The sequence below is a fragment of the Scyliorhinus torazame genome, chromosome 9, assembly GCF_047496885.1.
Source record: "Scyliorhinus torazame isolate Kashiwa2021f chromosome 9, sScyTor2.1, whole genome shotgun sequence".
Lineage (NCBI taxonomy): Eukaryota > Metazoa > Chordata > Chondrichthyes > Carcharhiniformes > Scyliorhinidae > Scyliorhinus > Scyliorhinus torazame.
The window spans coordinates 271,555,553-271,572,182 of record NC_092715.1 but is presented as its reverse complement, the minus strand read 5'-3'; the positions used below and the strand labels follow the sequence as shown (position 1 = coordinate 271,572,182).

The 16,630-nt window shown below is 47.0% G+C and overlaps 1 protein-coding gene across 8 annotated transcripts in view; it reads right to left on the bottom strand.

The window, feature by feature from the left end:
• Window positions 1–16,630, bottom strand: part of cntln (centlein, centrosomal protein) — a 725,020-nt gene that overhangs the window by 602,233 nt on the left and 106,157 nt on the right. For all 8 annotated transcript variants that reach the window (XM_072517511.1, XM_072517513.1, XM_072517506.1 and 5 more), the window contains exon 7: window positions 5,144–5,281. In XM_072517511.1, coding sequence (XP_072373612.1) covers window positions 5,144–5,281 — 138 coding nt within the window. The remainder of the gene's footprint in view (window positions 1–5,143; window positions 5,282–16,630) is intronic.

The following is a 16,630-nucleotide window of genomic DNA, read 5'->3' as shown; positions in this document are numbered from 1 at the left end:
CGGATCTGTGATGCCGTGACTGGCAAGGTGTCCATAAAATTTAGGGTTGCAACCCACCTCACCAGTCGTGGGGGTCGGCATGGGGCCGGTCGATAAAGGCAATCGGTTCAGTGCGTCGGCATTTGCTATCTGCGTACCTGGTTTGTGCCCCAGAGAATACTCGTATGCAGCAAGCAACAACGCCCAGCGCTGGATCCGTGCGGAAGCAATGGGCGGTATTGGCATATCCTCTCTGAAAAGTCCCAGCAGAGGCTTATGATCAGTCACAATAGTGAAATGGCGGCCATACACGTACTGGTGGAAACGTTTCACCGCAAAAACCACTGCCAGGCCCTCCTTCTCGATCTGCGCGTACTTTTTCTCCGCTGCAGTCAATGTGCGGGAGGCGAAAGCTATCGGTCGCTCGGCCCCGTTCTCCATCTTGTGGGACAGGATGGCCCCAATACCATACGGGGATGCATCACATGTGACGAGCAAAGGCTTTCCAGGATCATAGTGGGTTAGTAACCCAGACGACGACAACTGTTGCTTTACCCGCCGGAAAGCGGTTTCTTGCGGCTGACCCCAAACCCAGGTGTGATTTTTCTTCAGCAGAAGGTGCAAAGGGGCCAGCGTAGTTGCCAGATTGGGGAGGAACTTCCCGTAATAGTTTACGAGACCGAGAAAAGAACGAAGATGCGAAGTGTCAGTCGGGGCGGGGGCATGTTGAATTGCACGCACCTTCTCTGCGACGGGGTGCAAACCTTCGCGGTCCACCCAATAACCTAGGTAGACTACTTCTTTTGCCTGAAATACGCACTTTGTGCGACATAAACGGACTCCAGCCTCCGAAAGGCGTCAAAGGACAGCCTCCAGATTTTCCAAATGTTCCTGGTCCGACGTCCCTGTAATCAAAACGTCATCTAAGTAGACAGCAACACGTGGTAAACCTCTCAAAATGCCCTCCATAACACGTTGAAAAATTGCGCAGGCAGAGGATACTCCGAAGGGCAACCGTGTATATTCATACAGGCCCCGGTGTGTATTAATCATTACATATGGTCGGGAGGCAGGGTCCAGCTCCAACTGCAGGTAGACGTGACTCATATCTAATTTTGTGAACGAGAGTCCACCTGCAAGCTTCGCGTAGAGATCCTCTATGCGAGGCATTGGATATTGGTCGAGTCGGGAAGCCGTATTCACTGTAAGTTTATAGTCGCCACACAAGCGAACTGTGGTATCTGGCTTCATTACAGGTACAATTGGTGCTGCCCAGTCAGCAAAACGGACGGGCCTGATAATACCCAAACTTTCCAAACGAGTGAGCTCCCCTTCTACCTTCTCGAGCAAGGCGTAAGGCACCGGGCACGCCCGGAAATAGCGCGCCGTGGCTCCTGGTTCGACTTGGATACGGGCTACGGCCCCTTTTATTTTCCCCAAACCAGGCTGGAATACATCTGGGTATCGTCCTAGCACCCCAGTAAACCCTTCAGAAACTGTTTGGAGGATGTGCTGCCATTGCAACCGCAAATGGCGCACCCAGTCCCGACCCAACAGGCTGGGCCCATGGCCACGCACCACGATAAGTGGGAAACGCCCCTCCTGGCGTCCAGAAACAACAGGGGTCATTGTAGTTCCTGCAATGTCCAGTGGTTCCCCCGTGTAGGTGGCCAACCTGGCCTGTGAGTCAGTTAATGTAAGGGTCTGTATACCCTGCTTGATGCGGTCGAATGTCCTCTGGGCGATCACGGAGACCGCTGCGCCAGTGTCCAACTCCATCTCAAGCGGGTGGCCATTGACCCGTACTGTCACCTTAATGGAGGCCACACGGGGAGCTGCCACACAATGCAACTGCAGGCAGTCGTCCTCCGTCTCCACGTCCTCAGGAGTAGTCGCCGCAGGTTCATCCACATGGAAGGTACGGCCCGTGGGCTGGTCCCAGTTACGGCCCCTGGGCTGGTCCCAGTTTCGGTCGGAACGACGGGCCCCCAGGACCGCTGTCCGCGACGGGGTCGGCTCCTACAGGTCTGACACGGACATGGCTCCTCATCCATTGGTTCTGGAGAAGGCTCCCTTCGGGGAGGAATGTACGGCGGCCACTGGCGTTGGTCCGGACGTTGCCTCGCCCAAGGTACCGCAGGAGTGCGGGTCGGACGGAAGGGGTTGCGCCCCAAGGCATGCACTTCCATTCCCTGTAGCTCCTGCACTCCTCGTTCTGCGCTCTCTCGGGACAATACTATTTGAATGGCCTGTTGAAAAGTCAATGTTGGCTCAGCTAACAACATTCTCTGGGTGGCCGCATTGTTAATACCGCAAACCAAACGGTCGCGTAACATTTCTGACAAGGTCTCACCATAGTCACAGTACTCCGCAATCCTGCGTAGCCTGGATAGAAAATCGGCAAGGGATTCTCCAGGGGTCCTCTCAGCGGTATTAAACCGGTAACGCTGGACTATCGTGGCCGGGGTTGGGTTAAAATGTTGCCCCTCTATATTCACAAGTTCATCAAACGTTTTGGTGTCCGGCGCAGCTGGGTACGTAAGGCTCCTAATCACCCCAAACGTATGCGGGCCACAGGCGGTGAGCAATATGACCACTTGGCGCTCGTTTTCGGTGATATTGTTTGCCCGGAAATAGTAACGCATCCGTTGTGTGTACTGGTTCCAGCTTTCCAGCGCAGCATCAAAAACATCCAAACGTCCGTACAGAGGCATGGTATAATAGAAAACAACTTCCAACCTGTATCCAACAAAAATCCAGGGAGGTGGCTTCAGCAGTGTAGACAGCTATTCACTTTAACCTTCGTAGCCAGCTTTGTGAGGGCCATGAAGAATCCAGCACGAGTTTTAAGGATACAAAGTAATAACATTTATTTACAATAACATATATATATATAACAGCAGCAGCAACTTCCCTTGCTGCACACTCCTTCCTGCTGGTTCCTGAACTGGCCAGCTTTATTTGTACTAGGAGTTTACTAATGGTTTCTCCGCCCCCCTCATTGGGGAAGCTCATACTCCCACAGGATTGTGGGATTGTCATTTGTCCCCAGCCAATGGTAAGTAGGCAGGTTATAACACTTGGGTTCAGCAGTGATGAATATCAAGAGAGTAAGACAAGGCTGGATGGTCTTTACTGTGATGCTGGAGTATTACAGGTGAGACTGAAGAGTTAAGGGTATGGAATTGAACCCGGGTCCCTGAGGCTGTGAAGCAGCAGTGCTAACCACTGTGCTATGAGAATATTTTTTCCACTCAGAGGGCGATGAGAATCTGGAATGCACGGCCTGGGAAGGTAGTGGAGGCTGGAAACCTCACAACTTTAAACGGTGCTTGGATGAGCACCTGAAACACTGTCACATTCAAGGATATGAGTGCTGGTAAATGGGATCAGTGAAAGATATGGGGTAGTTATTGTCAGTGCAGACTTGATGGGCTGAAGGGCCGTTTCTGCACTGTATGACTCCTCACGGCTTGCATTCACACCCAGTTTTGTGTCGACAGCAAACTTAGATACATTAATCTCAGTCTCTTCATCCAAGTCATTAATATAGATGGTAAATAGCTGAGGCTCCAGCACTGATCCTTGCAGCACTCCACTGGTCGGACCATAACAACTTGAAAACACCCCGTTTATCCCTGCTCTCCATTTCGTGTCTATTAACCAATACTATATCCATACTATTAAGTTCCCCCGACTCCATGAGCCTCTATCTTGCACCCTCTAACTTTGTGTGGCACCTTATTGAATGCCTTTGGAAATCCAAATTTCAGACATGTATTGGTTTCCTTTTATCAACCCTACTATTTACATCCTCAATAGACTCTAATAAACATGTCAAACCCGATTTCCCTTTCATAAAACCATGTTGATTTGGAGGCTTGAACTCAATGCTTACTTTAAATGATCACTAAAACAAAACCATTAACATGCCTCAGTGATTTAACACAGGTCACTGCAGCAAGTTGTGAGCACACCCATTTACCAAAGTTAGCATTACTGGTAATGTTATGAGGGTGAACTGTTGGGAAGAGGGTTTTAAGGGCTTTCAATATCAACCAGTGAGTTTCATGTGCATTTCGATGCCTGGAATGGCTCGGCCGTTAAAAGGATGGCAACAGTAATTTCCATATCAAGCTTTAATGAGTGGAATGATACTCTGCACCATTTCTAAGAATTATTTTTATCCATATGCTTCAGCCACAAATAGATGCATGTTCTCATTTGTCTCGGCATCATTCTAGTTGCATCCTGTAATATTCAGTTATTACCTTCTGAAAGGAAAATATGTAATAAAAATACGTTTTGGTTGTCAGATATTTGCAGGATAAAACGGCTGCAATAAAGGTCTGCAGATAAATTTGATCAAAGACAGCTTCATCACATCTGACTGCAGGTTTAACTCATTTACATAATGCTACTTCTCAGGATGTTCTAGCTTTTTATACAAATTAATGCCCTCGATCTGACCATACCATAATGAATGAAACAGCCAAGTTATTACAGCTTTCTCTTTTGAGTTTTCCATTTCTCAGCAGCTTTTCAAATATGGAACACTAATCCGATGGCTTTAACACAGGATAGATTTACATGCTGTCACATAAAGCTCAAATCGGAGCATGTTGAACCTTGAACCTAGGTCTTTGTGTGTTTCCATAGCTCTGGGAAACTCAACAATAATTAAAATGTTACATCAATCTGAACATTTTGTAGGTCTTGAACATTCAGCAACTGAAATTTCTGAAGTTACCAATGCCTTCTACTGTCAAAGCACGTGCATTCATAATTGACTACGAAAACATGCCCTCTAACATTGTATGGCTTTTTATTAATGTGATAAGATGTGAAGCCCAGCTGGGTTAACTAAAATTCTAACGTCTAAAAGGTATCTTTTGTTACCAAGTCAATACAGACCAAAAACAGAAAAAGCTCTAAATACTTTACAAATGAAGAAACGTCTGTGAAGGGATTAACAGAGCTAACATTGATATCTTTCATCAGAATGGTTCACCCACCTGAAATGTTTACTGTTTCTCTCTCCACAGATGCTGCCAGACCTGTTCTGTATTTCCAGCATTTTGTGTTTCTATTTCACATTTCTAGCATCTGCAATATTCTGCTTTCAACGATGAACAAACTTGATGCAGGATTCTGTATAAACTACTTGCCTTAATTTAGTCACTTCAGCATCCTTTCGTGTCAGTCCCGTCTGCTGATGCACAAGGTGGGATGACAATTCATTACATTTGTTGTGCATGTTTTCCACTTGATTCCTGGTTTCTTTCAACTCATCCTCCAATATCTGTTATTACCACAACCACAACAAAAACTGAATCAGTAAACACAAGAATTTACAACAAAGATATCATCAATTATGACAAAGCACAAAGTTGGAGTCTTGTTCGAGAAACACAAGTTCATATAAAAAACTAAGTTAAGCAGGGGTTAACATGCAAGTTATTAGCAAATGCTCTCCACAAACAGAAGGCAACAAACTAGCTTTGAATGCAATGCGTTCTGTTCCACATGTGCAAATGGAGTAGCAACAGTTTATTTGGCTGGATTATTTCTGAAAGGACATTTGTTTTGACTTTGGAAACTACACAATTTATGCAAAAAGCACAATTAATACAACCTTTTAAACAAGTTCCTTTACCCAACATTATATACCAGTAACATTTAATCAAATGTGTTGCAACACATTGCAGCCTCAACCTGCAAGACTCCCACAGTGTGAAACTTGAGTTCAACCTTCCAGTCCCAACTGCCCTGGTGAGGTGTTGAGTAGAGACGAGACATTATCTCACGGAGGAGGGAAAAAAAAAATCATTGACCCACACATTACTGTCAAATGCCTCAAAGTTATCAATGTATGCTCTTACTCTTCACTACCTTATTGGCTGCAGATACAATATTAAAATTAATTGCTCACTCAATATCAGTAACACAATTCCTGCTACATGCAAGTATTGTTATATGCAAGTTTTTCTCTGCCCTGATCTGATGATTGAAGAATTCTGTTGTTCATTAGTGAGGAATCACTTTCAGCAGGCCCGAGTGATCATTTGTAAAATAAACATTCGGTTGAAAGTTTACTAGATGTCCCAAAACCTGCAAAAGGCTTTTGATAAAACTCCAGCCAAAAGATATTCACTAAATTCAAAACTGAGAGGACTCCAAATAAAATCTAGGAGTGTATAAGAGACCAGCTGAAGGATACGAAACAGCATGTGCTCGTAAGAGGAGCTGTGTCAGAGTAGGTCGGGATGCCTCAGGGCTTGGCAACTGGATCTCTCAGGTTCCTGGTTAAAATCAATGGTCATGGTACAAAATCTTAATGCCAGGGAACCAAAATTGCAGATTGCACCAAACAAGCACGGAAGGCTGACTTGGAAGAGGCAGCTTAGAAATTACAAAATAAGTTGGCAAGATCTGTAAGTGAACAGACAATGCAAGATGAAACTTAATGTAGACAAGCCTAAAGCAGTATATATAGAAAAAATAATAGGGACATGTACACTGGATGAAATAACTAAAGATGAAGTTAAAACAGGTCTGAGGAGACACAATTATCAACATGTCTAACCAATACAGAGTTCTATTAAGGTATGCAATACTTATTGGGAGTCACTGAATTTTCCTGGCATAGACAACATGCAGATTCACATGCTGATCAACACCACTGCTCTCGAATATTGCTCATTATGACCAGACAAGTGCAAAGCCCAAAACAGTGGGTCCTCGAGAAAAGCGAAACAAATATTAAATGCTTTCCTAAACAGGAAGTTTTTTTACTTTTCTTTAAACAAAAAACCTACTTACAGGCAACCACTTTAAATGAAAGTTTCCCCTTCCTATGCTTTCACTATGAATCATTTTTGGCTCAAACTGTATTTGTGCAAAGCATTCACAACGAAATGAAGCTTCAACCGCTATGGAAAGGTTTCTGAAAATTGTTCTTTATCTATTATTTGATTTTTAATTTTCTCCCATTATCACCATGGAAACTATTAGCCACTACGCAGTTTGTTTAGCTGGAAGAACAAGACTGATTGAACTACAAGGTAATGCTCAACTCACTGCTTCTCTGGCTAAATGTTGTCCAAGAGGATCAAAAAAGGTTCGATCAGATCCCCTAGCACCAGAGAATAGACATGATTCATCCAACCAATCGGAAATGATATTTCAACCTGTTAAGACTTTGGGTTCAGACTGAAGGTTCTCAATCTTATCTGTTTTTAATTTTCTTCCCAGTTTTGTCTTGCAAAGTTTGCAGATCCTCCAATAGCACAGGTTTTTTGGAAGTGTGCACCGAGGGACCCACCCTCTGATGAAACAGACTCCTTTATAACAAGTTAACACAAACGCAGTCTTCAAAGCTCCAGCTGATAAGGAAGTCCTTGTGATTCAAGATTCAACATGATATTCATAAAATCCAGGAATAACAGTGTATATATACATTCTATGTTTCCTTTTCTGAGATTAATGCAACATATGTTGTGGTTAAGTATCTCAAACTCCACATAAATGCCACCCCACACACCAGGGTAAAAAACTTGGTTAAAAAGGCCTTCATTTGATTTGAAATTTATGAATTCAGTCTGCTGTAAGTGCTCTCCAACTGGGGCAATTTGAATACAGCAGCTAACTTTACCACTACAACCCAAAGGAGACTGCCTGTCTTCTTTTTTTTAAAATATATTTTATTCAAAAAAATTTTGGCCAAACAAAACAATACAAAGGTTTTCCTTTTTACAACAATAAAACAGTATAAATAACAGTGGCCGTTTTAACAAATAAATAAATAATATATAAACTAAATGGCAACTGCCATATCAAAAATAATAACTCTCCAAAAATAAAATCAAGCAATCCAATATACATAACCTGGTACAAATATCTATACACAAACATCCCTGAGGACCCGCCCGGGCCCTCCCCCCCCTCCCCCCCTGGGTTGCTGCTGCTACCTTCCCATTTCCTTTATCGTTCTGCGAGGTAGTCAATGAACGGTTGCCACCGCCTGGTGAACCCTTGAGCCGAACCCCTTAGTGCGAACTTTATCCGTTCTAGTTTTATAAACCCTGCCATGTCATTTATCCAGGTCTCCATGCCCGGGGGTTTGGCCTCCTTCCACATAAGCAATATCCTTCGCCGGGCTACTAGGGACGCAAAGGCCAAGACATCAGCCTCTTTCGCCTCCTGCACTCCCGGCTCTTCTGCAACCCCAAATATAGCCAACCCCCAGCCTGGCTCGACCCGGACCCCCACCACCTTCGAAAGCACCTTTGCCACCCCCACCCAGAACCCCTGCAGTGCCGGACATGACCAAAACATGTGGGTGTGGTTTGCTGGGCTTCTCGAGCATCTCCCACACCTATCCTCTACCCCGAAAAATTTACTGAGCCTTGCTCCGGTCATATGCGCCCGGTGTAAAACCTTGAATTGTATCAGGCTTAGCCTGGCGCACGAGGACAAAGAGTTTACCCTACGTAGGGCATCAGCCCACAGCCCCTCCTCAATCTCTTCCCTCAGCTCTTCTTCCCATTTCCCCTTCAGCTCATCCACCATGATCTCCCCCTCGTCTCTCATTTCCCTGTATATATCCGACACCCTACCATCCCCCACCCATGTCCCTGAGATCACTCTATCTTGAATCTCCTGCATCGGGAGCTGCGGGAATTCCCTCACCTGCTGCCTCGCAAAAGCCCTCAGTTGCATGTATCGAAATTCATTCCCTTGGGGCAACCCATATTTTTCCGTCAGCGCTCCCAGACTCGCAAACGTCCCGTCTACGAACAGATCTCTCAGTTGCACAACCCCAGCTCTCTGCCATGCTCCAAATCCCCCATCCATTCTCCCCGGGACAAACCTATGGTTATTTCTTATCGGGGACCGCACCGAGGCTCCCGTCCTTCCCCTATGTCGTCTCCACTGCCCCCAAATTTTTAGTGTTGCCACCACCACTGGACCTGTGGTGTATTTCTTCGGGGAGAACGGCAACGGCGCCATCACCATTGCTTGTAGGCTGGTTCCCTTGCAGGACGCGATCTCCAATCTCTTCCACGCCGCTCCCTCCCCTTCTCCCATCCACTTACACACCATTGAGATATTGGCGGCCCAGTAGTATTCACTTAGGCTCTGTAGTCCCCCCCCCCCCCCTATCCCTGCTACGCTGCAAGAACCCCCTCCTCACTCTCGGGGTCTTCCCGGCCCACACAAAACTCATGACACTTTTCTCAATTCTCTTGAAAAAAGCCTTCATGACCATCACCGGAAGGCACTGAAACACAAAGAGGAATCTCGGGAGGACTACCATTTTGACCGCCTGCACCCTACCCACCAGTGACAGGGGCACCATGTCCCATCTCTTAAAATCCTCCTCCATCTGTTCCACCAATCTTGTTAAATTAAGCCTATATAGGGTTCCCCAACTCCTGGCTATCTGAATCACCAAGTACCGGAAATCTCTTGTTACCTTCCACAGCGGTAAATCATCTATTCCCCTGCTCTGCTCCCCCGGATGCACCACAAACAACTCACTCTTACCCATATTCAATTTGTACCCCGAAAATTCCCCAAACTCCCTGAGTGTCTGCATTATCTCAGGCATCCCCTCCACTGGGTCCGCAACATACAGCAATAAATCATCTGCATACAAAGATACCCGGTGTTCTTCTCCTCCCCTGAGTACTCCCCTCCACTTCCTGGAGCCCCTCAGTGCTATGGCCAGGGGCTCAATCGCCAATGCAAACAGTAACGGAGACAGGGGACACCCCTGCCTCGTCCCTCTATGAAGACGGAAGTAATCAGACCTCTGTCTGCTCGTGACCACGCTCGCCACCGGGGCCCTATACAGCAGCTGTACCCATCCGATATACCCTTCTCCAAAACCAAATCTCCTCAGCACCTCCCACAGATAATCCCACTCCACTCTATCGAATGCTTTCTCGGCATCCATCGCCACCACTATCTCCGCCTCCCCCTCTGGTGGGGGCATTATCATTACCCCTAGCAACCTCCGTATGTTCGTGTTCAGCTGTCTCCCCTTAACGAACCCAGTTTGATCCTCGTGGACCACCCCTGGGACACAGTCCTCTATCCTCATCGTCATCACCTTGGCCAGGAGCTGAGCATCTACATTTAAAAGGGAAATGGGCCTGTAGGACCCACACTGCAGCGGGTCTTTTTCCTTCTTCAAAAGGAGCGATATCGTTGCCTCCGACATAGTCGAGGGCAGCTGCCCCCTTTTCCTAGCCTCATTAAAGGTTCTCGTCAAAAGCGGGGCCAGTAAGTCCATATACTTCGTATAAAATTCCACCGGGAATCCGTCCGGTCCCGGGGCCTTCCCCGCCTGCATGCTCCCAATCCCTTTTACCACCTCCTCCATCTCAATCTGTGCTCCCAGTCCCGCCCTCTCCTGCTCCTCCACCTTAGGGAATTCCAGCTGATGCAAGAAACACATCATTCCCTCCTTCCCTTCCGGGGGCTGAGCCTTATATAACCTCTCATAAAATGCCTTGAACACCCCGTTCACTCTCTCCGCTCCCCGTTCCATCTCTCCCTCCTCATCTCTCACCCCACCTATCTCCCTCGCTGCTCCCCTCTTCCTCAATTGGTGGGCCAGTAGCCGACACGCCTTCTCTCCATACTCATACTGTACACCCTGTGCCCTCCTCCACTGTGCCTCTGCCTTACCCGTGGTCAGCAGGTCAAATTCCACATGTAGCCTTTGTCTTTCCCTGGACAGTCCCTCCTCCGGTGCCTCCGCATATTGCCTGTCCACCCTCAAAAGTTCTTTCAGCAATCGCTCCCTTTCTTTACCCTCTTGCTTCCCATTATGTGCCCTTATGGATATCAGTTCCCCTCTAACCACCGCCTTCAACGCCTCCCAGACCACTCCCACCTGAACCTCTCCATTGTCATTAAGCTCCAAGTACCTTTCAATGCACCCCCTCACCCTTAAACATACCCCCTCAACCGCCAATAAGCCCATATCCATTCTCCAGAGTGGGTGTTGTTCTTTTTCCTCTCCTACCTCCAGGTCTACCCAATGTGGAGCGTGGTCCGAAATGGCTCTAGCCGTATATTCCGTCCCTGTCACCTTCGGAATCAGTGCCCTTCCCAAGACAAAAAAATCTATCAGTGAGTATACTTTGTGAACCTGGGAGAAAAATGAGAACTCCTTACTCCTAGGCCTACTAAATCTCCAGGGGTCTACCCCTCCCATCTGCTCCATGAAGTCCTTGAGCACCCTGGCCGCTGCCGGCCTCCTCCCGGTCCTGGACCTCGACCGGTCCAGCCCTGGATCAAGCACCGTATTGAAGTCTCCCCCCATTACCAACTTTCCCGCCTCCAGGTCCGGGATACGTCCCAACATACGCCTCATAAAATTTGTATCATCCCAGTTCGGGGCGTATACGTTCACCAGAACCACCGCCTCCCCTTGCAATCTGCCACTCACCATCACATCTACCCCCACTATCCGCCACTATGGTCTTTGCCTCAAACAGTACCCGCTTCCCCACTAAGATAGCCACCCCCCTGTTCTTCGCATCTAAACCCAAATGAAACACCTGCCCACCCATCCTTTGCGTAGTCTGGCCTGGTCTATCAGTTTCAGATGCGTCTCCTGTAACATAACCACATCTGCCTTTAATTTCTTTAGGTGTGCGAGTACCCGTGCCCTTTTAATCGGCCCGTTCAGCCCTCTCACGTTCCACGTGATCAGCCGGGTTGGGGGGCTCTTTACTCCCCCCCCCCCCCCCTTGTCGACTAGCTATCCCCTTTTTTAACCCAGCTCCTCACCCGGTTCCCACATACCCATGTATCCCCCCGACGGCGCCCTCCCGCCTCGACCACCCCATCCCATAACAGCTCCCCTTCCCCTTAGCAGCAGCAACCCAGTTAACCCCCCCTCCCCCCCTCCGCTAGATCCCCCTCTAGCGTAGTTGCACCCCCCATGTTGCTCCCAGAAGTCAGCGAACTCTGGCTGACCTCGGCTTCCCCCCTTATCCTCGGCCCCCACTGTGCGAGGCCCCCTCCTTCCTGCGTCCCTGTTCCCGCCATAATTACCATAGCGTGGGAACAAAGCCCGTGTTTCCCACTCGGCCCCGCCCCTAATGGCCGGCGCCCACATTTCCTCATACTCCCCCCCCCCCCCAACATGGGGGAGAGAGAAAAGTTACAGGATTGCAAGATTAACAAATTGAAAAATCATCCCCCCCCCCTTTTCCCCTCGCCCCACATAATCACCCCACCACTTTGTCCCAAAAGTTCTTTCTCTCGCCAGACTATTCCAGCTTCTCGTCCACAATGAATGTCCACGCCTCTTCTGCCGTCTCAAAGTAGTGGTGCTTCCCTTGATGTGTGACCCACAATCTCGCCGGTTGCAACATTCCAAACTGGATCTTCTTTTTGTGAAGCACCGCCTTAGCCCGATTAAAACTTGCCCTCCTTCTCGCCACCTCCGCACTCCAATCCTGGTATACGCGGATCACCGCGTTCTCCCACCTACAGCTCCGAGTTTTCTTCGCCCATCTGAGGACCGTCTCTCTGTCATTGTAGCGGAGAAACCTCACCACTATAGCTCGAGGTATTTCTCCAGCCTTCGGTCTTCGAGCCAAAACTCGATAAGCTCCCTCCACCTGCAAAGGGCCCGTCGGGGCCTCCGATCCCATTAGCGAGTGAAGCATCGTGCTCACATATGTCCCGGCGTCCGCCCCTTCTGCGCCTTCGGGAAGACCCAGAACTCTTAAATTCTTCCTCCTCGAATTATTCTCCAGTACTTCCAGCCTTTCCACACACCTTTTGTGCTGTGCCTCGTGCGTCTCTGTCTTCACCACCAGGCCCTGTATTTCGTCTTCATTTTCAGCAGCCTTTGCCTTCACGACCCGAAGCTCCAGCTCTTGGGTCTTCTGCTCCTCCTTTAGCCCCTCAATCGCCTGTAATATCGGGGCCAACAGCTCCTTCTTCAACTCCTTTTTCAGCTCTTCCACGCAGCGCCGCAGTAACTCTTGTTGGTCCGGGCCCCATAACAAACGGCCACCTTCCGACGCCATCTTGCTTTGAGCTTGCCTTCCTTGCCGCTGCTCCAGAGGATCCTCCGCAATCCGGCCGCTATCCTCTCCCTTATCCATGCGTGTCCGGGGGGATTCCCTTCTGGTTTACCGCACAATGTTTTTGGCCGTTTAAATTGCCGTTGGGGCTCCTATTAAGAGCCCAAAAGTCCGTTCCAACGGGAGCTGCCGAAACGTGCGACTTAGCTGGTCATCGCCGCACCCGGAAGTCGACTGCCTGTCTTCTTGATAGCAAGATATTGGGTGCCTCTAGGATTTCAATGCCTCCTCCTCAGAAGGCAGGGCTGGCTGGTCAGAGGTTGAAAATCATTAATGCCTGTCCATAACCAGCTGGCAATTCCCCACCAGATCATTCTTTGCGGTGGTGTGCAATAACATTTTCTTTCTATGTTACATAACCCTTTGCCACAAAGATCAGTTATTGCATTAACTTTCAGGGATTCATCCACTTTGAAACGTGCCTTTTTTACCGTTTCTGCACAAACTGGAACGTTATTTTGCAATCTGGAAGGACATTGCATTATTAGGACACCTGGGAGTTTTTTTAAACATAAACAGCATAAATTCAGCTTTGGACTGGGAGCAACAATGTCTTTTCCAATAAATTACCTGACCAGCATGGTACTCGATGGAAAACGTCAGTTTTTGTGCTTTTTTGCACTTCAATCATTTTAATTGATGGGGGGGGGACTGGAACAAGATGAAGGCTAGTGACTTACTGGATGTCACATGACAGAGACAACCTTTAAGTTTTGAATCTGCTGTTTTTGAACTCAGTCTTTTTGGGGGGATAAGCTAAGATGCAAAGTTACCTTAACTGACTCTCTCACTGCCTTGTCTGACATTGTGTGTGGTTATCAAACTGTAGCCAGAGAATCCTCCGCTGAGTGTAATTTGTCTGCATTTGAAAACCCACAAAGCTGAGACAGAAAGAATTGATCCAACTCTGTATTCTGCTCCATGCCAAAGCTCCATTGGTGAAAACCTCCAGACATCTACTGGTACCAGTGACCTTCTTCACACGAGGGAGCTCCAGATTGACAACGTCTAAATCTGCACACTTTATCTTTTTCTTATACAAATTTTTTCCAACCGTCCATCTCTAGAGACTGCTTGCATGTTTTTTGTTTATTTGTGCATGTGTGAATCTATGTGTGCATGTGTGCTCTCAAAGTTTTAAAAGAGATTACACTTGTGTGTTAACCAGTTCTTGCAACTTGTTAAAAAGATGGTTTGCTTCATAATAAATCAATCCTTCCGAGTTTATTGGAAGAACTCTGGTTTAAGTATCTTTTTGTCTGGGCAACAGTAGTGATGGTAAAGAATTGGCCATTTTGGTGAGTAAATTAAACGTTTAAACTAATGGCGTGGTGGGGCGAGATAATCTGTGTGCTCCTCCCATCCCAGCCATAACAGTAGTATCTTCAAAGGTCTAGAGCATATTTTTCAGTCGCAGAGACGCTTTTTAATCCAGGAGTATGGTTATTAATCATTAACCAATTCTTGCCAAATCTAGGCTTTCCCAAGTAGAAGTAAAAGTGGTTACATATAAGATGTTATTACTGCCATCAAAACTGCTTTGGATACCAAACATTTGCTTTGAATGCTACCATCACATGCTGAGGTGAATGAGCCCCTGTGCACCACAGGAAATCCCAGTTGCAAACCCATGTTATTGCTGGTAAAGTCCATAGCAGTGATAGAGGTGATGATCATCCCTTCGCCATCAAAAGAGATGTCAATTGATGCACTTTTAAAATTTATTATGACCACAGCAGATGTTATTGTTGAGCAAGCAGCACGCGAGTGAGGTCTGTCTCGCAAATCATAAACCATTTTTTAATTGCGAAAATGAGGAAAAGCTACTGGCCCTAGAAGCATAGGATTTTTAAAATTACAAGTTTTATTCAGAAAAATAAATAAATAAACGCACAATAATGTTATGGGCCAGGGTTTAGAGAACCCCAAAGTGTATCATGGAGTTACCTGACCCACAACTTTTACTAGATTGTGGTATGGGGAGCACACGGCCCACTCTACAGGTGGTACAGCAGAAATGGAAAAGTATTTTTTCAAGCAAAACAATGTTTATTCTATGAACTCAAGTTAACCTTTTTAAAACATACAGTGAACATCTTAGCAACCATCAATTCAAATACAACCCCCAAAGAATACAACACTAAGTAATCCTTTAAGCTTTTCTTTTAATATCTATAAGACTTAAAACACCTTTTACCACATCAGGTTAAAGTCACTACTGTTGTTAGTTTTAAATCACTAGGATCGATTTGCAGTCTTTAGATTACAGAGAGAGACTCTAATACACCTTCTGGCTGTGACTGCAGCTATCCAGCACTGAAAACAAAACTAAAACACACCCTGCAGCAAACAACCTAAAACAAAAGTAAAAAGGTGACAGACAGCCCAGCTCCACCCACTCTCTGACATCACTGCAGTAATAAACACCCATTTCTTAAAGGTATTCTCACCTCAGATACTTATATACACACCCATTTATAAGTACCCATTTGTTAAAGGTTCTCTCAATAAGCACACAGTTAAAGTAGTCAACATGCCTGGTCAGAAGTACACAACTAAATTACCTTTGTGGATTCTTAACTTTCAAAATCCAGTAATATAACCTAAGTCAAGGAATTGTGGTGACTTTAATAAAAGATATACCGCACACTTTCTCAACACTTCCATGCCGATGTAGAATTTGTCAAAAGGTCAGAAACACATTGCTTTCTGAAAACAAAGGCTTTTCTGCTATAACATTGGCTGGCTGTCTCCAATTCAAAACTTTCATAGCTTCTTGGCACAAAGAAGCTGGTCTGCAGGGTTAATCCCCCACAGCCAACCAACTCAATTAAAACATCTTCCTTCAATATATTTTTCCACTTTCATATCAAGTTCCATTGTCCTCATTTGAACCCAACTTCTCCAAATATAAAAATCTTTCACGTTTTCCTATTTTGCCTCCACTTTCGGGTTAATAAGATTTAATTTGCCTTCTTCTATTTACAATTAACTTTTGTAAGATCAAAAGGTTCTTTATCACCTCTGAATTCCTATTTGAATTTCGACAACGGCAAAACAAAGTTTCCCATTTATCTCACAATGCAAATTTTAAATACAACTTGCAACTCAAACTCGCCATGACCTCGCTTTACAATTCATCAGCCTAAAAACTTTAACCTTTCGTCACTTAGCCCTCACAGACTACTTGGGCGAGATTCTCCGACCCCGGGGGCTGGCGTGAATCCCGCACCCGCCGGTTGCCGAATTCTCCGGCACCGGATATTCGGCGGGGGCGGGAATCGCGCCGCGCCGGTTGGCGGGCACCCCCCTCAGCGATTCTCCGGCCCGCGATGGGCCGAAGTCCCGCTGCTGGAATGCCTGTCCCGCCGGCGTGGATTAAACCACCTCTCTTACCGGCGGGACAAGGCGGCGCGAGCGGGCTGGGGGGGGCGCGGGGCGATCTAGCCCTGGGGGGTGCCCCCACGGTGGCCTGGCCCGCGATCGGGGCCCACCGATCCATGGGCAGGCCTGTGTCGTGGGGGCACTCTTTT